A 27,175-nucleotide genomic window follows, 5' to 3' on the forward strand; every position below is an offset into this window, starting at 1 on the left:
AGGAAAGGGCTAGAGCTGCTGCCCATCTGCGTGTGGTCTCACATAAAAATGTGAGCAGGAACACCACGGACACCGATGTCAGGTTCTGGGGTTCGCTCTGCAGTCATACATCTGTATTTTAGCTGATTTATTGTCCTTCAGATGAGCACATCAGAGCTGGAATGATCAAAGACTGCAGCCACCAAACCCACATTGCTGTGCTAAGCACAGAGGTATCAGGGGACATGGAAGTGCACTTGCCTCTCATTAGCACGATGGCTAGCATCGCGTATAAACCTACCTCACTTGCTATGGCTGCTAAATCCTGTTTTCCCATACAGATCAGGTCTGTACCTACCCATCTCTGCTAACCAACCTACATGATCACTTAATCAGAAATCAAGACTAACTAAAATGTTACTCATTTCATTCTCTCCTTTCTTTCTTTTCTTGTCTGCACCACCCATCTCAAAGTATTACTGTCAAAACACAACATACATTTTCAAAATTTAAATACATGGCAAACCATGCTGAAAAGGGGAAAAAAAAGAAAGAATGAGAAAAAGGACTGCCAACTACAGTGCTCATCTGGACACGTTAGGGGATGTCTTGGGTACACTGGACCTGGACTGTTTTACCTCTTGAAGAGGGACAAAGAGACACCTAAATACCTTCAAAAGTCTGGTGATAAGCTTTGAACTCAATTCATTAAACATTCTAAGAGAAGGCGAGCGCGCAGAAAGGAGGGAGACCCCCGTGCCGTCCCCACTGCCGAGGAGGCACTGCAGACCGTTAACCAGGAGAACACTGTCTGGTGCCGATCGCCAGCTGGCACCCGGTCAAACCTCCCCTGCGTGAGTTTCCACCTGCCGGCTCTGTAACTCAGCCTTGCTAGTGGGCTGCTATTTTTGTCACCAGCCATCTTCAGTTTCTTCCTGCAATGTTTATTCTCATTTAAGCTTGACAAGCATTGTGCTTGGGCAGAAATGGTTTGGTAATTGGGCTTATAAATGGGAAGAACTAAATGCACTCTTACTCTCATCTCTCTTAGCAACTTAATAACTGGAGATGACTGATGATCAGATCCACCTAGAGATTGCAAGTATAGTTTCTGTCATTATAATCAGCCACAGAGCATTATTCAATAACAGCCTAGTTTCCCCACTGCACTTCAGACGGGCTCCGCAGAGAGAGGGGCTGCTGATTGCCGCTCCCCGATGTTTATGGCAGATCATCATCTCTCTGGATCCCCATGCTGGCTGAGGCAGCCTGAAGCAATGCAAGCTTCCAGGAGTAGGGTGGGAAATGCACGGCACTAACCAGAATGCCTCTTCCCACCGGGGAAGATTTATTCGCCGTGGCTGAACAGGACAGAGGCGTGGGAACGGAGGAGAGAGGCACAAGCACACTCATCATAGGCATTACACAGCTTGTAATCATGCAAGTAATAGTGCCCACGGTGTTGTGCACCCAGGCTAAACATTTGTCTTTTTTTGTGCAACATGAAACACGCATTAAACCAGCAGAGACTCCTATTTATTTCAGTGGGAACAGCGATTCACCAGGAACTAGTTCAAACCTGCTGCTTGCTTTCTTTTAACCTTTTAATATTTAATGAAGGCTGGGAACGATGAAGGTCACTCAAAAGCTTCAGCAATGGATAACGGTAATGCCCAAAGACAGCTCCAAAGTGTTTGGAGCCCTCCTCCCCGACAGGTATCGACATTCCTCAGATTGTATTGATGTTTCAGCTCGGGCTTTCCTTTTTCAGACTAATGCAGAGGTTGTATCTGAAAGTTAACGACACACACTCACTCTGCTAGGCAGCTGAGCCCGTAAATCTAGGTGCAACGCAGCACAGCGAAAACAGAGTGACCCCTGAAGTGCACACAGGTGTAAAGTCTACGGGTAAGAGGTCTTTCTGTCATGTTTCTGCCATGTTCATGCCCAGCAAAACAAAGGTGGGGTGAAACACAGTCATATTTCTTTAATAGAAAGTAAAGAGGTAAGAAGTTATAAAAAAATCCATTTCATTTTAAGAAGTGCTAGGTAGTTACACAGAAATGTTGGAGTTAAAGTGGCAGTACTGCCCAGCAATGGATTTTACATGCACATTTAGATTTCGCTGTGCACGATACAGATGGTACAACAGTGAAAATGTTCATGTGCTGAAAAAATGCAGCCTGACAACTGTAAAACATTGCTGTGATGAAGCAGCATTGGTAGGGTACTGCACAGGGGAAAAAATACTGGGGTTAGAGCTCAAGGCAGTATAACTCAATCTGCTTGATGTTCAAGCCTTTTGTAGTAAGGGGTTAAAATAAAAACCAGAATATTCCTTCAATATTAGTGGAAATGGAAATGCAATTTTCATACCAGACAGAAGCTATCATGTAATGCTATAAATACTAGTGTTCACCCTTTCCTTATTTTTATCTGATTTGGTATTTATTGTATCTAAAATAAGAAATACAAGAATACCTGGCAGTAACTCTGAATAGTGCATTTTCAACACAATGTTTTAATGCACTATTAAAAGAAAAGTAGATGTAGTCATAAATGGAAAGCTAAGTGAAACAGAGAATGCTCGATCCTTATCAATTCCTGGAAGTCAGGATGCTCTGACTGTTCTCACTTTGAATTCACACTTCTTTCTTGACTCCTGATTTACCAAAATTCAGGATGACCACACATCGCCATGTTAAAGCTTTTGAGCCAGATTCCCAGCGTTGGCTCAGTATCGCTTAATGCAGAGCCACAAATAAAATGCAAAGCCAAAACATCTGTAGGTTTCTGATTTTGTGGCTGGTCAGGAGAACAGCAGCTTGATGCTGCCCTGCGCCCATGGCCAGAGCAGGCACACGCTCAGCTGGCGCTGGCTGCAGCACACCACGGCTGCTGCCTCTTCACTTGCTCCGACAATGGAGCTTACCCAAGCTGCTGCACCAGCAGCAGCCAGAGCAGACCTCCGTGCATCATCCATCAGTCAGACCTGCCTCTGTCCTCCTTCTGGGTCTCTTTGGGCACCCTTTACCAGGATGAAAGCTTTCTCGTCCCTCTGAGAGCACTATCAGGTGCAATCATGCTCTGTCTCTATCCTTCTCTTTGCTGTCTCTGCACAAATCTTAATACTAAAGTAAGAGTTTTGGAAGTTTCTTGCTTCAGTATTGATTGTCTCTCAGTGCCATTTTTCTGCATATTTCCAGGTAGATTTGTATCTCGGCCAGATAGCTGCTACTCCTCCAGCAGAGAGCCTCACAAAGCCTCCATGAAGCTGCACTCTCCCATTAATTGATTAGCATCAGCACAAGATACTGATTTCCACCAGAAGTGTCCTGTGCTTGCATCTCTCATTAACAAACATTGAGAGATATAAAATAAGTATGGGAAATATTACAGATTTTTTTTTTTCTATGCTGTTTGTACAAAAGTTTCATTTTTCACAACTACCACCAACATCAGATCAGGTCAGCCATGGGTTCATGTACCTGGTCTTTCATCCTGAAGCAAATCTCAGCCAAGACTTGGAGTAAAGCACTGGCTTTAGGAAGGCTTTTGACACTCTCTCATGCTGCTCTCCCAGGCAAACTGTCATCATGCAAAATGACCATGGGTGACATACTAAACAAAGCTGAAATACTGGCTGCAAAACACCTGAGCATGACTTATTGCACAGTGAGTTATGTCCTAAATCCTATTATGGCAGTTATAGCTTCATTTGTATGTTGGGTGGGTTTCTACTGCAATTTCAGGGAAATTGCTTGAGGAGAGAAAGTAAGATTAGTTCTTCTGTAGACTGAAAAACAACAGCAGTTTTGTTTCTACCTTGTTTTCTCAATTGTAGATGGCGTTAGAGTCTCTCACAAGATTTCTGGGAACTTTAAAAACACTGAAAATTGGCTATAATTAAGTTTGACTTTCACATACACAGCTATATCCTACTGGTTACTAAAATAATGTATCCGAAGGTGAGCACATTTTGAGTAAAACTTTTCAGATGTGTCTCCAGAACAGAGGGTCAAATCCTTATTTCCTTCCCACTGGAATTAAAGGCTGGAAAATGTTTTAAAGGTGACCTTCAGTTCCTTTGGGTTCCTGTTGCATTTGATCAGTTTTGGTCACTCGTAAATGCTGCTCAGTACTTCACCAGTGTTTAAACGTATCACCCTGTAATTATCCCACACAGTCCTCAGCTTTGGGCTAGATCTACGGAAAGACTGAATTATTTTTTGAAGAGTCGCAGTGAGAGGAGAGCAGGGGAGAACAAGGACCCCCCTCAACACACTCAATAGCTCAAGTACAGTCAGCAACGGGAAAGAGGACCTGGCCACCACCTGAGACACCCCACTACCAATGGAAATACAACTGAGCCTCATCAGGTATGGGCATAAATATAACAAAATACCAATGGCATCCTGGCTTGTGTCAGGAATAGTGTGGCCAGCAGGACTGGGAGGTGATAGTGCCCCTGTACTTGGCACTGGTGAGGCCACACCTTGAGTACTGTGTTCAGTTTTGGGCCCCTCCCTACAAGAAGGACATCGAGGTGCTGGAGCGTGTCCAAAGAAGGGCAACGAAGCTGGTGAAGGGTCTAGAGCACAAGTCTTCTGAGGAGCGTCTGAGGGAGCTGGGGTTGTTTAGCCTGGAGAAGAGGAGGCTGAGGGGAGACCTTATTGCTCTCTGCAACTACCTGAAAGGAGGTTGTAGTGAGGTGGGGGTCGGTCTCTTCTCCCTAGTAACAAGTGATAGGACAAGAGGAAATGGGCTCAAGTTGTGCCAGGGGAGATTTAGATCAGATATTAGGAAAAATTTCTTCACGGAGAGAGTGGTTAGGCATTGGAAGAGGCTGCCTAGGGAAGTGGTGCTATCACAGTCCCTGGAAATATTCAAAAAAACGTGTTGATGTGGTGCTTAGGGACATGGTTTAGAGGCGGACCGGGCAGTTAGGTTAACGGTTGGACTCAATGATCTCAGAGGTCTTTTCCAACCTTAATGATTCTAAGGGATGCCTACCTATGCATGGGAAGGTAGGAATTCAGAAATTCTCCCTTCTTAAACAGCTACATATCTTAAAATGGAATAAATTTTAAGTGTACCATAAAAATATATTCTTCATCCCATTTGCCACTTAACTGGTTCTCTTTTTCTGCCTGCATAAAGACAAGCCTTAGGCCCTTTTTTATTAATATCTGTGAGCATAATTTAATAGCTGATCCTGTACTGGAGATGCACATTTCATATTTAACAGTAAGTGTTATTTGGAAGTGGCCCGGAAGAAATGTAATGAACATATTTGTTGCTTAGACTGCTCCGAATGCTTAGATCAATACAACATCATTTACTTATTGCAACTTATTAGCCAAGTCATTTTTTGTCATCTCAGTACTTCTGTGTAGCAACTAGAGAAGTGGGAGAAAAACAGGACTCAAAGTGAGTTATGTTCATCTGAGTTTAATTAATGTAAATGCCTTAAGTCCACTCTGCAATAGAGACCAAATGGTACTCAATACATACACACACACACATATATATAGTATGTAAAAATAGTATATATACAGTTTTCCTGTAGGAGAAAGTCCTAATGACCAGGCCAGATGCTCAGGCTGAGCTGTCCGACACGGACTTTCCCTTCCCTAGGGCGTGCTCAGGAGGAGAGGTGCTAACGCCTCCCTGTAAACATCCCCCAGCCTCTCCTCTAATGCAAAGCTTGTTTGAGCACAGGTCCCTGCGAATAGGCAATACAATAAGATATCTTTATCAACTCTAGCACTGAAATAGATCTTTAAAAAGAGTAAACATCAGAAAGACAACATAGCATTCACCAGAAGCTACCAGAAATTTTTGGAGACGATTGAAGGTTAGTCTAACACTGCAGAAGAAACTTTGGATAGCCTTTATAGATACCACCTTTGCCTTGCTCTTTGCCCAGAGACTGTCTCTATTTCCAGTACATATGAACTGTGCAATGCATTGTTATGCTTTATTCATACACTTCAGGATTAAAAAAATGAACACGTTGCCTGAACTGCCAGAGTACATTATGGTAACGTTACATTTGAAGACTCTTATTTTCTCCATATATCCAATTATTTTTCCTCCTAGGTTCTAGAATCAAAAATACAGGTGAGGGAGAACACCTACTCAAAGTTCAAGAAGTTGAGGGGGGTTTTGTGTCTGTCATAAGTGCTGTCAAAACTCACCAGCCCCCAGTGAACACAAGATTACACTGAATATGGATTATCGCCAGGCACAAGATCAGCTGCCCTTATATATGATCTTAGCTCCCCATCTGATTTTTTTTCCTTCTGCTGAACACAGAAGGAATTTTAACATGTGTAGGCTGTAGTATCCCTAATCACTAATGATTTTCTGTGCTGTGGTACATTGAAAAAAATTAGTTATACTCATTTCTTTTTGGCCAATGCATCCTAAGCTCTAATGTTAGCAACAGAAAATGCCTGCCATGTCTTTGCCTTCCTCTGCCCCCTTCTCCTAGTTTCTTGAGGCTCCTTTCATCATCTCCTTTCTGAGGTTTATATTTGTCTCCTGTCAGGAGCATGGAAGATCCAGGATAACATACCACTAAATGGAGTGCACCAGTGGGACATGAACTATTGCATGAGAGCACCAGCTTTAGCAGACCTGACTACTGCCTAATAAGCACTCATTATCCGATAAATTTGCAGAGAGGTTTCCTAATGTTTCAGTTGTAAAATAGCTCTATTCCTCAGAGAGCTGAAAATATTCTGTTAGCAACCAATTTTATCCCAGAGATGACGTGTAGCCCACTGAACATAATTTAATTAAAACAGCAAAGCAATATAAAGTTTTTTGTCATCTAAATGTTTTGGTGTTAATTATAACACCTCATAAATACTTTCCAGCATTAAATTATCTCAGGAAACAATTTCTCATTGTTTTGTTTAGCTTGTTTGAGACACTCAACGTTAATAACAGCGTTATACATATGGCAAAATCCATGCTGACATGCACACTCACCCATAAATTACATGAAGAAATGGAGCCTGGTAATGAGAAGCTGACTCACACCCAGGTGACAAATTAGTCTCTTATGGTGTTCTTGTCACTTACAGAACCATGAGTTACAGTGAACTGGTTGGCAATGAAAAGTGCAGAAGGGAAAGCCCTGGATATGAGTAATTCCTCATAAAAAGAGTTACTTCCAGCAAGAAACACCAGTTGCACAATCCCAATGCAGCAGAAGGCTCGTGTAATGCTTCTCATGTGCCAGAAAAATCTTCAGCTGTTCGCTGTCCTTCACACATGAAAAAACTACAAAAGCCTTTACAATTAAGATGGAAATTTGGATTTGAAGGAGCAGTGAGGGTAGGCAGGCAAGGACAACCCTTTAGGACTCAGCAAAAAATATTTGCTGGGACCAGAGTAGGTCTGTCTTCCCTGCTGAAAGTCACTCTTAAACTTTCCATAAGATCAGAGTACTATACACCATAAAGCAGCACTTCTGGTGTCACATAGTCCTAACATACCCCTCAAAACCTCACTAGGGAACGGCAGCCACCATTTGGCTCTGCTTCACCTAAGGGTGGGCACGGGGAAGGTGCAGAGGCTGAAGGCCTCCATCATGCAACGACAAGAGTCCTTCCTCCATGCATCATCCATCAAGCGGCAAACTCTGCTGAGCCACCAAGACAACAGCATCCATGAAAACCTAACTGCTCGGTAGTCCGAAGTGATCAAATTAATCCCCTTGGTGCTACTTCCCAAAAACAAGCCACAGCTAGATGTTTTGTGGCACTCCATCTCCTGTCTCATACGCAGACACGAGCACGGAGGTTAAAACGTGCCCTGGTACCCTCTTACCTCTGGAGATGGAAATGTTTGCTTAGAGAAAGCCTCAGCTTTCCTACCAGCAGCAATAAATATGATCTTGCATTCCATTTCCTGAGGGAATAACACATCAGCTCATGCTGCCTGAGCCATTTTTAAATGTTTGTTCTTGGAAGTAAAATCTGAAAGCCCACTGGACTCAAGTAAGATTTCACTCCCCACCTATTATAATCCTATTCCTCATTATTTGCAGAGTCATGCATACAGCATGTGAATGTTTTCCCCACTGCTGTTTAGTGATATTTTTTCCTTCCTTTTTTAAAATGAATAAGTAAAGCAGGGTCTCAAGACTGCCTCTGCCACAGAGGCTTCTCAAAGCACGAATACAGCTCCCCACCTATTTTCTCTGACCTTAGTCAGCGCTGCAAATAAATCAGGTCCCCCTCTACTGAAAAAACATGTAAAATTCTTCTCCCTTCTGTTGTTTTTCTCTGCCTGATGTTCATTGCAGTAATGTCCACCTTTAAATGGATTTTTTTTTCCTCCCTCCACCCAGCTTTGTCCTCTAGCTGATCTCTACTGCTCCAAACAGAAGAAAACTCTGGTTCTTGCCATCTCAGCTGTTGACCAGATACACATATCCTCAGTCACCAAACAATCTTTTAAGTTAAATATTCTCCTCTGCCCCTTATGGCACGCAAGGTGAAGAATGCATGCTGACAGCTATTTAAAACACAGCAACTTTCAGTGTATCTACATAGTAACGTCAGAAAACGAAGCAGAGCTCACGCTGTAGTTTCGCACAGCATCCTGTTCCCTATCCAGCATTGTGCAAGAGTATGATGTGCAAGTCCCACTTCTCTTCTCCTGATGGAGACTGGAAGGCTAGAGGCTAAAATAAAACAGAAAAATAGCTTTTCTATAAGCTCATAGGAGCTAGAGACAGTCTAAATGCTACTCAACATATTAAGAAAATAAATCTTCAGGAATCAAAGTCCCCAAACAAACAGATTTATTCACATCTCTAGATCCACTTCTTCCCCCTGCTCTGAGTTGAAAAAACCCCAAACCTTTCATGAAAAGCTTTTTAAAATCCAATCTGGGATTTGCTGTTCTGCATTTTATGCAATATATATGGACTTTAGAAGTTTTACAAAACAAAATGATTACCCTAAATTATTGATCAAAGGAAGCAAATACATAGAGTGGCCTTAAGATTACATTGGCTGCTATGAGAAAAGAGAGAAAAGAGTTCTCCTTGGAGTTTGTACTGACAATGTTCACATATCATGACAAAAGCTCATTTCTAATTACATGATCTTGTTATGCCTTAAATATGAAAGCAATTTTTTTCATTTTTATGCAAAGTTTGAAATAGTGCCTCAGAAGTGAACAAAGGGACATGGATTTAGTAACAGAAAAAGAAGATGTAAATATGCCCATCCAAACAAGCAACTGTAGAACATCACACACATATAATGCCTTTCATCCAAGGACTTTAAAGCACTTTAGAACCACTCATCAATTAAACTTCTTCACATCTCTCAAAGGGCAGGCGAAGCATGAAAGAAAAATGGTAGAATAAAAAAAGCAACGATGCTGACCAGCTGGCCACATACCATCTTAGGAAAGGAGGCATTCAAAACCAAACCTGGCTAGCAGTTTTCCAGTGGATCACCTTCAAACACAGAGTCTTCAATAAGACAGAAATCTGCCCCCTCAACTGAGACACAGATTCATCAACACCTTTGTGTAAGAGGTACCCAAAAAGAGCCAACTCTTCCACTAGCCCTGGGAAAACACAGGTTACTGCTCAGCCAACAGCAGGCTTTGACTGATAAAACATACCAGCTACACCAGATCACTCCAAAAGCCCCCACTCACCTGCAACGGAGCAGGACTGCAGCCCAGCCCAGCCCAGCTCTCCCCTCCATCACTGCACTGACACACAGGCTAGGCATCGTGTATCTCTCTAGAAACTTCCACAGCACCGATGGGAATTTTCCATCTTAACTTTGACGCTTTTCAAAAGCTCAACTGAGGCTGCCTCTCAAAATTAAAAGGAAGAAGATCCATATCTTGGCATGATCAGCAACAGCTGTTCACTATTCATCAAAATGAGTTTAGCTGTGAATGAGTAGCATGTGTAATACGGCCTTAATTAGAGATGTGCATTCTCTGTAAAATCCTTGTAATTAGTGACACGAGAGCTGCTCATTTCTCTGGTAGAAACGAATTCACCACAGCAAGTTTGGCAGCATCTTATTTTAGAGGCAGGTATTTGCAAAAGGCAGGAGTTTTGATCATTTTCATGGCATTTTATTTTTGCTACTTATTGAAATATGATATTACCTACAAATCATGCAAAACAGGTGTAATGTGCAGTGCATCTGCAATTCCCAGTCCTGAAGTGAAAGCACAATGCTTCATTTATATTGACTAGTTTTTTCTTTATCATAATAACCATACTAGAGCTACGTATGCCAGTGTCAGCAGGTGTCAGAATACACCATATACATCAGACTTGGAAGAAAACAGCAGTCCTGATGAAAAAAAATGCCCCATCTTCCACCTCTCCCATAGATAAAGATAATAGCCTTCATCCAACCAGAAAACTAAAACAGTAATATGTGATTTATATTGGTCACACAGTAGAAATAGTAGTCGGTACTAATGGCAACCAGCTAGTGAACTACCCCAGCTAATGTTCATACCGGAGTTTTAGAGGACGAGAAGATGAACACGTCAATTACAGAATGCCCTGCTCCTCATCTTCCCCAAGTAATTGAAGATTCAGTATCATTTTTACTGAGTTATTTTTAATTGGTCTCATTTGCTGAAGTAAATTAGGTGTAGCATTGTCCTCAGCATGATATATGCATCTGTGCAAATCGGAAAGAAAACGTGAAAAAAATCTAAAGCACTGCCATGGCAAAACAGCCAAAATCAGATAAATGCAATTAATTTCTAAGCCTACCCTTGAAAAATTATGATACTAATCTATTTATTTGACTGTTAGTGATGGTTTCCATCAAGGTCAGGAGAAATTGCTCAATTAATGAGTATCTGCTTGCACCTGACAACAATAAAACTCTCCTGAGAGTGCAAGGAGCTAAAGCCTGTGACCTCAGACACACACAGTGAGGTGTGCGTGGGGTTTTTTGGGTTGGTTTTTTTTTTTTTTTTTGAGATTGAACAACAAACACATTACTAGCAGGGCTGGATTTTTCAGAGTTTGAAAGCTGCCAGCTGTCCTGATAACCTCAATTGCAGATGCAGACTGCTTTTTGGAAATTAGGACCCCAGCATCAGGTATACCAACACTCTTCACCATTCAGCTGTTAGTTAATACCGACCTCTCCCTGCTGCTACTGACTTCAGCAGGAAGGGTGCTGATAAGGATGGGGATTCAGGAGAGGCAGAAGGGGGTAAATGTTAGTCTAGACCAATTCAGTAATTTGTTTCCACTGCCTTCTGCTGTCAGAGCAGTCTGCAGGCTCCTTCTAGCAATAGATCTGCCAGCAAGAAGACCTCACAATAATTCTTATTGGCTCTTTCTTTCTCACCATCTAGCCTGTTTCCACAGAACACGTATTTCATGAGTCTGTTGAGAAAACAGCACAGGCCCGGTCAGGTATGTCATGATACAGCACACGGGAATGAAAACAATTGAAAAGGAGAAATGATCGGTGAAGATAAGGACATGTCTTCATTGCACCCTTAGCCTTGGTTTTACCTGGTTGCTGTCCTAGCTGCCAGAATAGCTTACAACCTGGCCACGGCACTGCTTTAAGCCAAGGCTAGCATGCACAGGTGCAGATCTAGCCTTAGATTTGCCTTTTGCTTCAGGGGTGAGTGCTGCCCAGCTCCTGCGCTGCTGCAGCCAGCACCCTGCCGGGCTGCCTCCCTCCTCCTCCTGCTCCAAGGCACTAACACCTCTGTTGCCTCCGTCTCTTTAACTCCACATTTTCCTACTTGAAAAGCTTCTGTAGCACTTGCAAAGAGAGTCGGTAAAGGACATCATAATTCCTAGCTGCCACTTGGGCTGCCTGGAGCAAAGCTGGGGAATATGGTTGCAGAGGCCTACCCTGGGCAGGGTAACATGCACCAAACTGCAACTTCTATTTAACAGACAGGTGTTAAATGAAATGCTGTGAGTTTCCTTCCCTAATAATGCTTGCATCTGAAATTTTGCCACCAAATGCTGTTTGATTTCTCCTGCAGAACCAACTGTCTTGACAGTAAGTAAGTGAGTCGGTGGGTAGAGGGTTTGCTGCACCGACTCTTTTTTTCTTGTCACTGTCCCAGGCAACAGCTCACCCAGGACAGACACTTGCTCAGAGAGGGCATCAGCAGAATGCACTCCTCCAACAGCCCAGCTCAGGGCAGCCCCGGGGAGGCAGATGATACGGCACCTGAACCCCACGCCAGCACACCGGCTGCTCCGGCCAGTGCCTTGCATGGCGCTGGCACAGGTTGAGCTTTGCGGGGGGGAAACAACTGGTGACACACAAGCCATGGCACTATGCCATGTAACTTACTCTGCAGTGAGCAGAGATGAGGCATAAAACCAATCTAGCATGAGCTGATTGTCAGTAAGTGATACCCACTTGATAACTGAAAGTAAAGCAATGGCTTGTAACAACCAGTGTAGGGGAAAGGATAGTAGTCACAGTGCAAATAAATATTTGTTCCATCTTTTATAAGAGGAGGGGAAAGCTTGTTGGTTTTTTTGCCTCTAAGTTGCCTCCAGCTGTTGCTTTCTGTCCCCTTCCAATGTTCAGTTGCTTTTGGGTTTCTTGATGGGTGAGTCTTCAATGCTACTTTGAAGCAGGAGTGTGAAAGACACGGTGAGAGGTAACTGGATAGATATCCATTTCTACTGTCTCTTACCAAAACATTGTGCAGAAGAGTGAATCAACCAGCCAAGTCATTAACAAGAGTTTAGAAGAGCCACGGCAGCAGCATTGCAAAGACTCTAATTGCACATGACCATACTTCACTTGCTAAAGCCATATGTAATTATCTGGTTTTAACTCCATTTATTGAGGTTGTTAAAGAGTAGAGAAAAAGGAAATGTATTTCCTTTGACTTTAAACATGAGAAGAGCTGTGCAAATCCTGCAAATATTTGATTCACAAGAGTTGGAAGTAAAGCAAACAGGCTGCTGAGCCAGATGCCATGACAGGTGAGAACCCAGTGCCCTCTGAAGACAAGGCGTGAACCTGGATAAAGCTGCAACTATCATCTCATATTGAGGTCGTCTTCTGAACTTGGCTTGGGCTACAGTGAGCAGGAAGAATGGATGCAAGTTTAAAGGAAAATATTTGGTACCATTTTTATTCAGTCTGAAGACTGTCTGTGCTCAGATACCACAGAACACATATTCTTCTTCAGCTGAAATTTCATCTACCCAGTAAAGGAAAATCAATACCTCTGCCTCTTCCTACCAGCCTCAGTCTACTGCCTGCGCTACACTTCCATGGCAATTCAGCCGTTGGGAGGAGGTGGCCGTGCAGCCGGGATGCTCCTGGGAGCAGAGCCACTGCCCATGGGCTCCTGGCAGGCACAGCTCACCCAGGAGGTGGGACCTGGCCTGAAATGTGTCCCGTGTGGAAATAAACCCTTTTCAGTACTCAACGGGGAAAGAACCACAATTTTCCCCAACCTGTAAGTGACAAGAAGGCCTTCTGAAGCTCGGGCCCCATAAGCTGCTGTTTACCTGCCAAGACTGCCCTTGCCCTGTGCCAGGCAAACACTCGCTTTAATTAGAGATTTTGTCACCACCAAAGTGACGTAGCTCAAATAAAATTAACAGTTCTCACTTAGGCTTCGTACTACAGATCTGGAGGGGGGGTGGGCTTTTGTTGGGGTGGCCCACAGGGAACACAAAAGGGCTCTGTCTGCTGATGCCTAAACCCGAAGCAAACAAATGAAAAAGACAAAAAGAAAAACAGCTCGCAAAATGTAAATTTCCCCTCAAATTGCTTTTGCAGTCGTGCCTGGACCCAGTGGCAGCAGGGTGGCAGGAGAAGGTGCAGCTCAGCCCAGGCCAGAGCAGGCATTGTGAGCCGGTCCTCAATAAAGCCTGCAGAAATCCACGGAAAGTCGTATATGCTCCTTCTCATCCCCAACTCCACTAATTTTGCCACTTACTTTGTTTCTTTTACAGTTTTGGCTCAGGCTAAACAGCGCTTTCATGCCAATGTGACACATGGATGGGTTTTCTTGCTCATGCGAGTTGTTGTACAGCGAGTAAAGGCTGGGAAAAAGTAGGTCATTAAAGTATAGTTACCATATCTGCTTTTATCCCTAGAATTGCTTTCCCTCTGGGACTGGCCCAATTTACGGTCCTTTCTATTGAGAGGTTCACCTGCCCTGTGGAGATGTGCAGCCTTCATTTCAGCAGCTCAGTGGTGTCTGCAGAACAAGATAATCTGTAGAGAGAAGGTGATTTTCAAAACAGCCTTGCTATATTAATATAATTCAAGAAAATAAATCCAAATCAAAGAGGGACTTCAGCATCAGTCCAAAGCAAAACGAGGGCCAAGTGGGGCAACGTTTTCTTATGCAGAATTTTGCTTTTCTCCTGAAATAAACCCATCAGCTGCTACCTGTAAAGCAGAGCACACTCAGGGTAGAAGGGTGTTGAGTGCCTCCCAAAGAGCTCCGGAGGGATCTCAGCAAATGGCCCTTTTTTCTGCCTTGGAGAAATGTGCCTGTTTGGAGGGAATTATAGGGAAGGGAAATCCTAGCAAGCAGATCATTTTGATAATAACGCTCCTCCAGACCACAAAAAAATGAGCACTTTCAGAGGTCTGGTCAAAATGCAAACCACCCTTCCACATTCTTCCCGCTGGGAACTGCACCTCCCCGTACTGCTGTTTTCTTATCAAAGCTCTGTCTCGTTAATTTATTACACTCTGACAGCGCTAATTTAATTCCTTAGAGAACAGCAATGAATATATTGGGTAAGCAAGTTTCAATTCCTATTTTTCCTTTGGGAAGAGAAAAGGCAACTTCATGGAGATCACGAATCTGTTTACAAGTAAGCACTTTCCTAGATGAAAGTTAATGAAGTAACAGTTGGCGTTAGAGCATCCCCCTGCCTGCGGCAGCAGCAAAAGCACATTCACAGCGCGCATCCCACCAAGGGGAAGGACTTATCTCTGAATCGTGAAATGTTAATGAGCCCAAAAAGCACCTGATTTATATGGCAACAGCGAAGGCTCCCACTTCAGGGACCATCATGAAATGTGTCAGGTACAGTGGGTTTTAATTATCCCCACAACACACTTTCACTAAATCTGAATTATTTACAGCTGGGTGTGCCTATTTCTACACAGCTGACAAGCAAGCATGGCCCTTGGGGCTCTCCCCTATCCAACGTCTCTTGGGGCTTCTGCTCTGTTTTCCCTAGGTTAATTAAGATCTGCATTCAAGTTTTTTGTCAATGTCTTGACTATGGTTTATGGAGGTCCTTAGGGTTAATTTATAATCCCCTAAAGAATAAGTAAATATTTAAACTTCCCCCATTGGTGTAACTGAGTGTTTTAACTCATGCTGGTAGACTGAGTCACGCAGATTCTTCCATTGCTGTGATTATTTATTAAATAAATGAAAATAGAAAATCATTCTTGTCACTTTGCCAGAGTTTATGTCTGTACTAAAATGCTGCTCCTTACATTCATGAACCCCAGATTACAACTGCTTAGCGAAGGACCAGGTGAGCGTAGACTTTTTTTTTTTTTTTTAGCTAAATACCCAGCCGAAAGCCAGCAGGAAGGCAGTGAAGGTGCTGCCCAGGGACTGCCCAAGAGCCACGGCCACATTTGGAGAGCCGCTGGACAGGCGGGAGGGATGTCCTACTCATGTGTGCCAGGTGCCAAGCGGGGGCACGCGCCCCCGGCCACATGCACTCCAAAACCTTCCAAGCGCTTGCGAATCCTTCGGACAACAGCAGCTGTTCCAGCAATGGCTTGTTTGCTTCACAACGGAGCACAGTCTAACTGGGGGCCGGGGGCTGCACAGGGACACGGGAGGCAGAAGCGATGCCCCAAAGGAAGGGCACAGACCCCGCTGGCTGGCGATGCTCGGAGGCGGGCAGGAGGCCAAGCCCCCGGGCGCTGCCCTGGGCAGGCTGGGTGCCACAAGCCAGACCCACAGCACTGCCCGCTCCTGCCAGCCCATGTCTGCCAGCCAGCACATCCCTCCTGCCGGCACCCATGGGCGACCCAGCCCTGGCCTGCGAGCCAGGCACCCCCAGCCTCCCTGGAGAGCATATTAATACTTAGCCCAGCACCTCTGGGCTCAATAATGACACGCACAAGACAATCACCCCATTAACTGGTGTCACTGCGGGATTAACGAGCAGCATACCTCCACCACCCGTTTCACGGCCAGCATTCATGACCTGCCGTCTTGGTAATGATCCCCATTTATCAGCTATCTCCTATCCACTGCAGCTGCTGGCGCCCCTCAGCCCCCTGCCCCTGCCACCATCACAGCCTGGGTTAGCCCTGGCACAGACCAGCCCGAGCGGAATTCCACCCTGCATGTGCTGCTGCTGCGCAGCGATGACAGCACAGAGCAAAATTAAATGCATCAACTGGGATGTGTATTAGCATTTAACTAACAGGGATGAAAGCAACTGGTGAGAATCTGGGGTCTTGTACATCCAGGAGAACTTATCGGTGTTGTTTAAATATTCATTTTTGCATTCTAGGCATCGAAAATCATTGTAAATCACACCTCCTTCACGTGGCAGTGATTGCACTTAAATAAATACTGATCATGGTTTCTTGTGTTTCTGTCTCTTGAACTAGAGTTTTAGATTTCTAGTACTGCAGGCAGAAGACAGAGATGTATTGAAAATTAAGGTACCTAAATAATTAACCCCACTCCTGAGTCTTAGAGGCAATTTAATAAAGTGCTCTCAGGGATGTGGCTGACAGTGAATAATATCCATTGTCACTGCGTCTACACAGGCTGCAGAAACAATTTTATGTTGCCATTACACCGCCATGCTTAACTGTTTGTGTTCTCGGGAGAGGAGACGTTGTCCTGAAACCCAGTCATAAGCCATCCTTGTGCATGTGGGACATGAGAGGAATAAACCTGAAAGATGAGCGTGGGCTTTCTCCTCCTCCCGAGGTGGAGCCACACATTCAGCTGAAGCACGTTATTAAACCCATATAACTTGTTGCTCTAAAAATACACTTTGGTTGTCTTATTTGGAATGATGCGGTTTTGCCCCATCTTTCCCGGCTCTGTTTCTCAATGGCCCCATGAAAGACTGCTGAGGAAGGCTGGCACGCCCCGGGACAGAGGCAGGGTGTGCGGGCAGGAGGTCCCTGTGCACCACCCCAGTTGTGCCGGCACGGCTCCCGCCGGCACGCCGGCCAGATGAGCCCAGGCATTTGGTGATGCCTTCTTACAGCCGATTTAGAAACCTGGCTCTGGAGTAACCACTCTGTCAGCACCGGGGGAGGCGTTTTGCAGAAGTCTTCATTGTCCTGCGGATTTTCATGTGTGTTTGATTAATTATGTATGGACTTTTGATTGCAAATACGTTGCGGAAAGGAGCATACAAGCTGGGTGAATCAATTTGGCCTAAATAACACCCATCAACAATTCCTGGATTTTTTTTTTGCCTGCAAATTACAGCAATGGAGAGACAAAATTTTCCCTTTTGTGTTTATTTTGGGAATTATTTTTCACACCGATAGCCTCTGCAGCATGGGCTAGGTTAGAAACAGAGTTAATACAGGCAGCTGAGAGCTGAAAGCTGGGAAAACTGAGGGTGCCACTGCAGGGCTGGAGCCTGGGAATTCACACCCACTTGCTGCAGCAACCATTTCCCCTACATCATCTAACACACACCTTGAATCTACCCAGTGAGAGCAACCGGGCATTGACCACAGCCTTGGTTCTCCCTGCAGCAATCCCAAAATGCCCCTCGTCCTCCCCAGGTGGCGTGGCTCTGCCTGTCCCGACAGGGGCACAAAGGTCTCTGCAGAGGTTCCCAAGAGAGCCCTGCAGAATTCTCCTATCCCTTGACATTACAGGGAGATATTAGCATTAATGACATGAAGTTGATAATGGTGAGAAATGGCAGAAAATCTTTCCATGGAAGAGTAATAAATGCTGTGGGTGCGTAAGGTGACAGCCGCGACTGTGAAAGAATCAATAAATGTTGTAGTGGCATTTGTACCGGGATGATGGTGAGGAGCAGTTCCCTCACCAACCCCTTCCTAATGCAATCACTGCAAACCTGAGCTCTTTTGGCTTCAGTAGTAACAAATAGGGCCAGTTCTGATCTGGGAAATACATCAACTTCTCCCCAGGGTGTGTGCACCAACCCATCTCCTTGCCATTTCTCCTCAACCCAGGCCTGCCCATGCTGCTGTGGGATGGGTGAAGCTGCCTGACATTACTCTAGGTATTTCAAATGTAGAGACAGCAAATATTAAAGCAGATATTGCCCTCTTTTCCCTTCTTCACCCACCACTCATGATGGTCCCTGCCAAGTGCCACATACTAATGACATGACACTCTGAGATTATCTATAGTAACCTACAGGTAACCCGTGAGAGTTCCCACATCTGCCACAACTGAGCAGCTGAATTGAGGTTTTTGCTTCTGTTTATTAAAGAAGACCAGCACAACACCCTGTAAGACTGAAGATACTTAGCAAGACTTGAAGAAATTATGGATTTATACATATTTGGGTTGTAGCTAATGATCTCCATGACCTGCCTTGCACAATGGGTTTATTCACTCAAGTGCGCACTTGCCACCTGGGAATCCACATAGCCCTGCGTGTTCCTGTAGGTGCTAGGGAGCCAGGTCAGCGGGTGCCGATGCTGGAGAGAAAGGGACACAAGATCCTTCGGGTGCTGCAGGCAGACTCAGCGTCTCTGGGCTTCTCCTGATGGTTGTTTACAGATTGGTAAAGATGTAGCTCCCAAAGTTTATTTTGGAGGGATGGTAAGAGAATTTCAGGTAACCTGTGATTATTTAGGACAACATTTCTAGGGGAAGTAGGTAGTAAATCCTAAAAACACCCAGTCAGCCTAAACACCTGAACATCATCTCTCTGCAACGAGAAGGCACAAGGGTCAGGGTAGGAGCCAAGGCTCCAGCTCAGCAACTGTTGTACAGACACGTATCTGAGCAGGAAGGATTGGGTGAAAGCCTCCAGCCCACGCTCTTACACGTGTTGCGAGCTTTGACCTACGATGGAGAGCGGAGAGGACCCCGTGGGCAGTCCCTCCCTCGCAGGGAGCACCATGGGCGGATGCTGCCCTGCCCTGCCCTTCTTGCCTGCCCTGCCCTCCCTGCCTGCGCTGCCTGCCCTGCCAGCCAGAGCCATCGCCCGCCTGTGGTGCCACCAGCGGGACGTTGCGAGTGAAGTGTACCAGCCCTTTTGCAGTGCGGCTGCTTGTTTGCTTGGCAGAAACACAAAGTAGACCTGACATTTCCAAATATTTAACACTGGTGTCCATAGCAAGTGTGGCTGCCTGGGCACACTGTGGTCGGTCTGTGAGTTACACTGTTGCTCAGGCTGACACTGCTCCCATGGCTCTTCATCTGGAGGTGTGAGCGGTGGTGTTCCTGCAGCTCATACAGTCATCGCTAAGCTCTTTTGTTATAAGTTGTAAAAAATACTTAAAATGTAAGTACTTTAAACCCTTTAAAATACTTACTTCTCCCAAAGAAGTATTTGAAATTAAACACTTTCTGCAATCTATTTGTGCTATGCTCAAAGCAGGCATTTGCAAACACCCAAAGGACGCCACACTTGGCCTATATGGGAAGGCAAAGTGACAGTACTGAGGTGAGGTTTGGAGACTGAGATGCTTTTCCAAATCAGAGCATGGGAAAAAGCAGAGAAGCATTCAGACACATGGTATGGCTTCAGGTCCTGAAAACACTTTTTCCAAGTCAGCTAGTTAGTCTAAAAAAGACATTGCCTCTCTCTCTAGACTTCACTTGCAGTGTTGTTCGATAAGCAGAACCAGAGCAAAGCCATCAATACCTTCAGAAATTTCCCTATTTTTTTTCCAGGCAAATTTCTAGCTCTGAAAGTAATCAACAGCATGTGTGGAGAGCACTGCCTCTATGAAAGCATCGTGACCAGCTGCAGCCAGGGTGGAGGGTGGCTGGTGGGGAAGCACAGCAGCGAGGCTGTGCACCACTGCCAGCCTGAATCTGCAAGAAGTAGTGTGACTTTGGGGGGTCTCCCCTGCCCCTAAGGAGCAGCCTGACAAACCATAATGCAAGAGATCAGGACTCTGCTGCTAGGTCCTTGGTAAGATTCCGCAAATGTGTGTATCAAGCAATGTGTCAGTCCCACCTAATACTCTTCATGTCCCGACTCGTACAAGATCTCAAGCACTACGCGTGGGAAGTCCTCCTGCACAGGGCCGCCCATGGACCTGTTCCCTGGGTGCAAAGAGCTCTACCTTCCTTGCTTTCAGGAAAGCTGCAGTGAAGATCCACCTGTTGTAGCTCCAGCAGATACCTCACACAAAGAGATTTTTGATGCATAACCATTCTTTCTGCTTTTCCCCAACACTCTGTAAAGCAAGGACCTGGAGGCAAAGGGCACTCCCTTTTCTCCTGTGGTGCAATCAACGTTCAACTCAGCAACTTGGTGAAATGTCAGACCTAGGCCATACCTGGAAGAGCAAACCCTTGTGAATCTCACCATTGCAGAATTACTCTCCGCCTGCCCCAGGCATCCCTCCATTTCCCCAGGAGCCTGGAGATCTTGAATTGGCAGATGCCAGTAAACAGCTAGATGGACCATGTGCTCAATGGATCCAGAAGCTGCTTAATATATAGTTCATGAGGACCTGAAGGAATATACTCTATCCTACATTAAGTGTCATGGAAACTAGCTGGTTTTGTACTGAAGCAGTACTTCATGCCACAGTCCTCATCCACGAGTAACAGAAAGCCAAAGCATCGGTTGGAAATTTCCAAAATCTCAGGCATTTCAGCCTCATCCCATAGTCAGTCTTCCAGCTCCTGATGGAGACTGGTTTGTCTGGACATACTGCAGAGCCCATACAGTGGTTGTCTGTCTACACTGCTCGCCAGCCACCTCCATGACATTCATGCACAGTCTTTCTCAACTCCTTAAGGTAGAGCTCAGCTCTGAGCAGAGCCTGATACCTCTCCCTTTCCTCCTGCTAATTACTCCATTTTGCTTTGTCCTTATCTCCCAGCTCTCCTGTACATCATCCTTCCATACGCACACTCTAATCTAAAGAGCTTCCAGCTGCAGCACACCTGCCTCCCTTCGGTCACTGGCCACTGTGGAAGCCCAGAGAAAGCAGGAAGAACTGCAGTGCCTTCTGCCAGCGGTTAGCTTACGTCTGAGGGACTAATCCTGACCCAGCACCGACAGCACATCATGGGTGGCACTCAGGAAGATGGGTCCTGATAAAACTTAAGACAAGATGGGGGTGCTGTGTTCGTGCTGGGGACTGTGGTGGCAGGGAAGGGCCAGAGCTCTGCACATGTGTATCATCTTTGCTTGTGGAGACACAAGTGATTTATTTAAATGCCAGAGCAGGAAATTACTTGGTCACAGAATTACAGCACTAAATGAGAGCAGGGCAGACAGGCTTGATCTGGCACAGAGCTGGCTGGTTCAAAGTTAATCAGCATACTGAAACTCTCGGGGAGAGCTTACTCCCAAATCAGTGCTTTGTATGCTGTGGCTGCAGGAGTTTTCATCCCTTCCCAGGAATCCTGATGCCCAGCTGGGGCCTCAGACAGCTGAGAATTTCTTTATGTCTAAATCAGGACAATTATTTAATTTAGACATTCAGTAGATGCTGGGAGTACAGGGAAGAGGTGTAGGGGAGAGGAAAGAGGAATAAATCACTGAGCGCAAGTTAACCATATAAGCCCTTTATAAACAGCTCATTTAGGAGAGACGAATCCTACTGTTTCATTTAACTTAAAGAAAATCTGTTCTTTTTCCTTCGTGCACTGTTCCTCCAGGAGTGTGCAGGATGCAGCTAGACATCTGCTGGCTGTGGCCACTGGCCAAGGCTGCACTAATTCCATAAGTATTTTGGCTTGCAAATACAGCAAGTTTGGCACTCCTGTTTAGTGCATGCCACATGGCATTCCTTTAAGTTATCGCTGTTAAGCATTTGAATCCCAGCCAGATGCATGTGAATAGTTACTTACTGGGTAAGAAACGCTGCTTTGTTTAACTAGGCTGGTGAAACAAACCCAGCTGATGTCCAGAAAGCTAATCCGCTCCAGGTCAGGGCTCCGAAATACCTCTCAGTCCCTGGCAGGCCCTTCCTGCAAGCACCGAAAAAAAAGGAGCGGCAGACATGGGAAGGAAAACAAGGTGGTGAGCAAATGTTGACACCGTGTTTTGATGACAGAAGTGGATGTCTCCTAGGACTGTAACATGCCATTTGCAAAGTTTCCAATCCCTGCGAGCTAGTCCCTATAGGGGCCCTGGAGGGAAAACGTGATTTGGCCCTTAGCCTCACACCTGGATCAGCTTGTTTTGCTGCTTCAACCACCCTTAAGATCCAGCTGCCTGCTTTCTCTGCCTGCATCCCGAGTCTCCTCCAGGGCTGTGGCATGCTGGAGAGGTTCAGGGAAAACAACACCGTACCTTAATGTAAGCAACTACCTGCGGGGATGCACTAACACTAGTCTTCTGTTTCGGAGTCCCTAATTCCAGAGAAAGCCTGGAGCAAAAACAACCGCATGGCACCATCCGCAGAGGGAAGGAACTCTAGGCTGTGCTATGACTGTTCCCATGGGAAGCAGAAGTTTCTGGAGCGCAGAACCCACGGGGCTTCTTGATGTCGCCTGCAAACCCCCAGCCACCAGCACCTGGGGAACAGACCAACGGCACATCTCCAGCTCCACTGCCGTTGGGATTATCATCAGTGTCAACATGACCTGGAGTTTCACAGTTTAGACAGCATTGTCAAGATTGCTGCTGGACGCATCTGCTGTTGGGTCCCTTTCCCTCCCTCCTTCCGACAGCAAATTTTCCAGGAAACATGGACAGCTGTAGACATCTATTGAAAAAAAGGTCCGAGACACTTTAAACAGGCCCAAAAGAGGAAGCACTTCAAATTGTCCCTATCACCATGCAAAACTGCTCAGGAGCCACATGTCTGTGTTTACGTGCCTGTGCAGCGCCCCGGCCCACAGCGAGAGCCCTGCAAGAGGGGCTGGTCCTGGGGTGGAGGTCCTGGGGACGGGGAACGGCTGTCCAGAGGGGGACAGAGCTGAACAGATCTGAACACCTAGAAAGCATGAAATTCCTGACCTGTATTCCTCCAGTTTAATTACCCACCTGCTTTGACCTGTTTTGAGCAGTGATGGAATTCATGAGCGAGGTGACTTGCTTTCTCATTTTACCAGCAACAACTAAAGCTTTCTCTGCCATATAATGCATTTCCATTACAGCATTAAGGATCTTTCTGACCCAAATATATGTCCTGAGAACAGAAATAACTGTAAGGACTACAGTACTTAGTCTGCCTAGATTCCACTCTCAGAAAGATATAATCTATTACAAATGTTATCCCTCGCCTTGTCTAAAGGACCAGTGATTAAATACATTTTCTAACCCTCAAGTCCCTGGTGCGCCTGTGATTCAGAGAGTTATAATCACTCTGTTTTGTACAATAAGTACAAAATATTGGTGACAGTAACGGGCAATGCGCTATTATTACAACAAGCTTTCACTGCTGCTTACTGGGCTGCAAAGGCAAGATTGTGTTCAGCACATTTCTTGGCTCTCTACCTGAATTAATGATATAAACAATATTTCATGACTTGGAGAAGGGTTACAAGGAAAGCACAATCCTAAACGTACTTGTAAAGGCAAAAGAAGGATATGAATTGCAGAACTGAGAGAGAATATGGAGGCACAAGTGATTCAAGATGCAGCTCTGGTGCAAGAAAACTGCTGTAACTGAGCTATGAACAAAATGAGCGCATTTCTGAGAGTTCTCTGCCTGTGTTTGGAGCAGATTCACAAGGGTTGGATTCACAGTGGCAACTCTGCTCCCTGCAGGCATGCCTGCACCAGGGGACTGAGCCCACTGCCCACCTCCTGGCTGGCCCAGCTCCATCCCAAGAGCGCTCCCACCGCTCGCGCAGAAGCAGTGCGGGGACGTCTCTCCCACCATCCTCTGGCACGCAGGTGTGTGCTGGCTTCAACGCAAGAGCAAAGCCGAGTCCCAGACAAGTGACAGACAGGTCAAAAGCTACACTTTTCTTCCAACTTAAAAGATTCAGTGGATAGACAGTTACAGAGGTGGGGGTTAAGACTATCAAATTAATTTTAATTACAATTCAAAGAAAGAAAAGCCACTTTAACATTTCTAATCAACAGGCATCTAATGAGGCATGTTAGTTCCTGTAGTCTGAACACAGTAGGAAATTTTCTAAGATAATTTACTTCATTAATATTCAGCTAGAAGTGGATCATCCAATACTTTCCATGGTGGCATTGAGATAAAATATGTCAAAAGGAAAATTTTATATTTGACATGGACATTAAGCTTCATAAGTTTCATTCTATCTTACAAAAAACCACTTCTGACTGAAATAAAACATTACAATCCAGATCTACCAGAACGATTAGAGGGTCTGTCTTAATAAGAACAGTACTCATGCATTACTACCAGTGATGCAAAGCAAGTTTGATTCCTTTATTTTTACCACCACAGTGCTGCCTGTGTCACAGCACAGCAGAGCATCACCAGTGATGTCGCAGTCCCTGCAGCACCTGCCACGTGTTGCCTTCACCCAGCCCTGGACCCCCCCAGTCCCCAGGCAGGAGCAGTACGTAGGAATATACTTAGTCTTGTAAGTATGTAAGAATACACTGGTAACAGAAGAGCTGATCAGGAAAACAAGATGAATCACCTTAGCGGGATTTCTGAATATTGTTGCTTTATATTATTCCTGACACAGGAAATGTCAACAACCCTTAAAAAGTTGTCAGCCTTTTTAAAGAATAACAGCTTTAGTGTAACAGTTCAGTTTTCATATCTTCAAGCTGAGACTGGTTTGGATTGCTCGATTACAATGAAAATTGAAAAAAAAAAAAAATGAAAAGGTTGAATGGAAGAGCCCTGAAGGGAACAAAGTTTGTCTGGTTTCCTGAATAATAAACAGATGTGTAAGAGAGCAGGGAACGAGTATCAGTATCTGGAGAGCTGCCCAGCAGAAAAGGACCTGGGGGTGCTGGTTGACAGCCAGCTGAACACGAGCCAGCAGTGTGCTCAGGTGGCCAAGAGGGCCAATGGTATCCTGGCTTGTATCAGGAATAGTGTGGCCAGCAGGACCAGGGAGGTGATAGCGCCCCTGTACTTGGCACTGGTGAGGCCGCACCTCGAGTACTGTGTTCAGTTTTGGGCCCCTCCCTACAAGAAGGACATGGAGGTGCTGGAGCGTGTCCAAAGAAGGGCAACGAAGCTGGTGAAGGGTCTAGAGCACAAGACTTCTGAGGAGCGTCTGAGGGAGCTGGGGTTGTTTAGCCTGGAGAAGAGGAGGCTGAGGGGAGACCTTATTGCTCTCTGCAACTACCTGAAAGGAGGTTGTAGTGAGGTGGGGGTCGGTCTCTTCCCCCTAGTAACAAGCAATAGGACAAGAGGAAATGGGCTCAAGTTGTGCCAGGGGAGATTTAGATTAGATATTAGGAAAAATTTCTTCACAGAGAGAGTGGTTAGGCATTGGAAGAGACTGCGTAGGGAAGTGGTGCAATCACAGTCCCTAGAAGTATTCAAAAAACACGTGGATGTGGTGCTTAGGGACATGGTTTAGAGGTGGACCAGGCAGTTAGTTGGGCTAACAGGTTGGACTTGATGATCTCGGAGGTCCTTTCCAACCTTAACGATTCTATGATTCTATGATAAGCCCCACCTATCAGCCCATTGAAACTTTAGGAGTTTTATGCTGCTTGAACCTAATTAACTGTAGGGTTCAAATAACAAAAATGAGAAGCCTCTCTTTGTGCCATGAATTGGTAGAAGCACAGAGGTGGTGAGGTCTATGGCACCGATGTCTTGGGTCTCTCTCCAGGAGACACCCCTTTTAGCAATCTTCTCCACCTGTCCCTACCGTGGTTTGCTGTACCCACGCATCCATCTAGTAACGAGGACCCGGCAGAGCGGGGCCGGGCTGGCCTGCGTGCTGGCCCTGGGGGTTTGGTGCAGCCGCCAGTGCTGCGTGACAGCCACCAGCTCTGCCATCCTGGCAGGGGCCTCTGCTGCCCACAGCCTGGCCACCAGCCCTGGCAGGACAGTGGCCAGCCGCAGGCAGAAAATATGCCCTTTCCTCTTCTAGGCAGAGACCTTGCCTCTTCTCCCACCAGTGCCTGCCCAGCCCTGCGATTCTCAGCCAATTCTCTGTCTCCTCCTCTGTGCATGAGCAATTCCAGTCACTGAAATGTGAACATGTGTCCTATTAATAACCAAAAAACCGCCAGCTCAGTGAGTCACTCTTGAGCACGCTGAGCTGCACAGCCCCACGTACCCCCAGAAGACCTGCTTTGGATGTCTGTTGGTGGGAGGTTGATTTGCTGCCCTTTCCAAAACAAAGGACTACAGATGCAAGGATTTAAATGCCAGAGTTACATGTCAGTCTGCATCCTGGGTAAACAAGCAGGTTTTTCATCATTGGGACATTTAGGCGTGCATTTTTAGAAAATGTGTAGATTACATAAAAGTCCAACCTGATACAAATAAATAAGAGCTTGTGCTAGTTTTTCTTTCAGGACTTCTGTAAGTATCATTTTTCTTTCTTCTTCTTTCTCTGCTGAATTTTAAAGGTTAGCCTCATAAAAGATGTTATTCCAAATAGCATCACACCATCAGAAATGAAAGGGAAAAGATGAAATAATGAATATTTGAAGAACTATTTTCTGAAGATGTCTATGTGGTTGGGAAGAGGAGGCTGCAAAAGGTATCAACAGCCACTTGGACTCTTTTCCGTCAGATCGATGAGTCAAGGCAAATGCACGCCACAGCTCTGGCTTCAGTGGGAAAACCAACAGGACCTTCTCCTTGTAACATACCAACTTCAAAAGAAGCTTCACATAAATATTAGGCAATCATTAACCGGACAATTAACGTTCCACACTGCTCTTCTGAATTACAGTAGGTCAAGTGGAAACTGTAGCATTTTTTAAAATAAAATAACTAAGAAAAATAAATTTTACGCACCAAAGGGAGTGAGGGATGACAGCAAAATACGAGAAAACTGCAGAAAAATAACTGTTTGCCATGACATTCTCAAACAGCCCACCCCCTTCCCCCCAAAAAGGAAAGAACAGAGAAAGTGGTGTGAACACAAACCCCTTGACTCCGAGTTGGTG

At 45.4% G+C, this 27,175-nt stretch overlaps 1 protein-coding gene across 3 annotated transcripts in view; it reads right to left on the reverse strand.

The window, feature by feature from the left end:
- LOC148050110 (uncharacterized) overlaps positions 1 to 27,175 on the reverse strand; it is a 187,480-nt gene that overhangs the window by 48,141 nt on the left and 112,164 nt on the right. For 2 of the 3 annotated variants that reach the window (XM_087744177.1, XM_087744176.1), the window contains exon 1: positions 9,673 to 9,755. The exons of the other annotated variant lie outside the window; for it this stretch is intronic. In XM_087744177.1, coding sequence (XP_087600303.1) covers positions 9,673 to 9,749 — 77 coding nt within the window. In that variant the 5' untranslated portion in view covers positions 9,750 to 9,755. Of the gene's footprint in view, positions 1 to 9,672; positions 9,756 to 27,175 lie in introns of those variants that run through there. 3 annotated transcript variants of the gene reach the window in all.

Source organism: Nipponia nippon, unplaced genomic scaffold, assembly GCF_047370975.1.
Source record: "Nipponia nippon isolate SJK-2023a ecotype South Korea unplaced genomic scaffold, ASM4737097v1 scaffold_9, whole genome shotgun sequence".
Classification (NCBI taxonomy): domain Eukaryota; kingdom Metazoa; phylum Chordata; class Aves; order Pelecaniformes; family Threskiornithidae; genus Nipponia; species Nipponia nippon.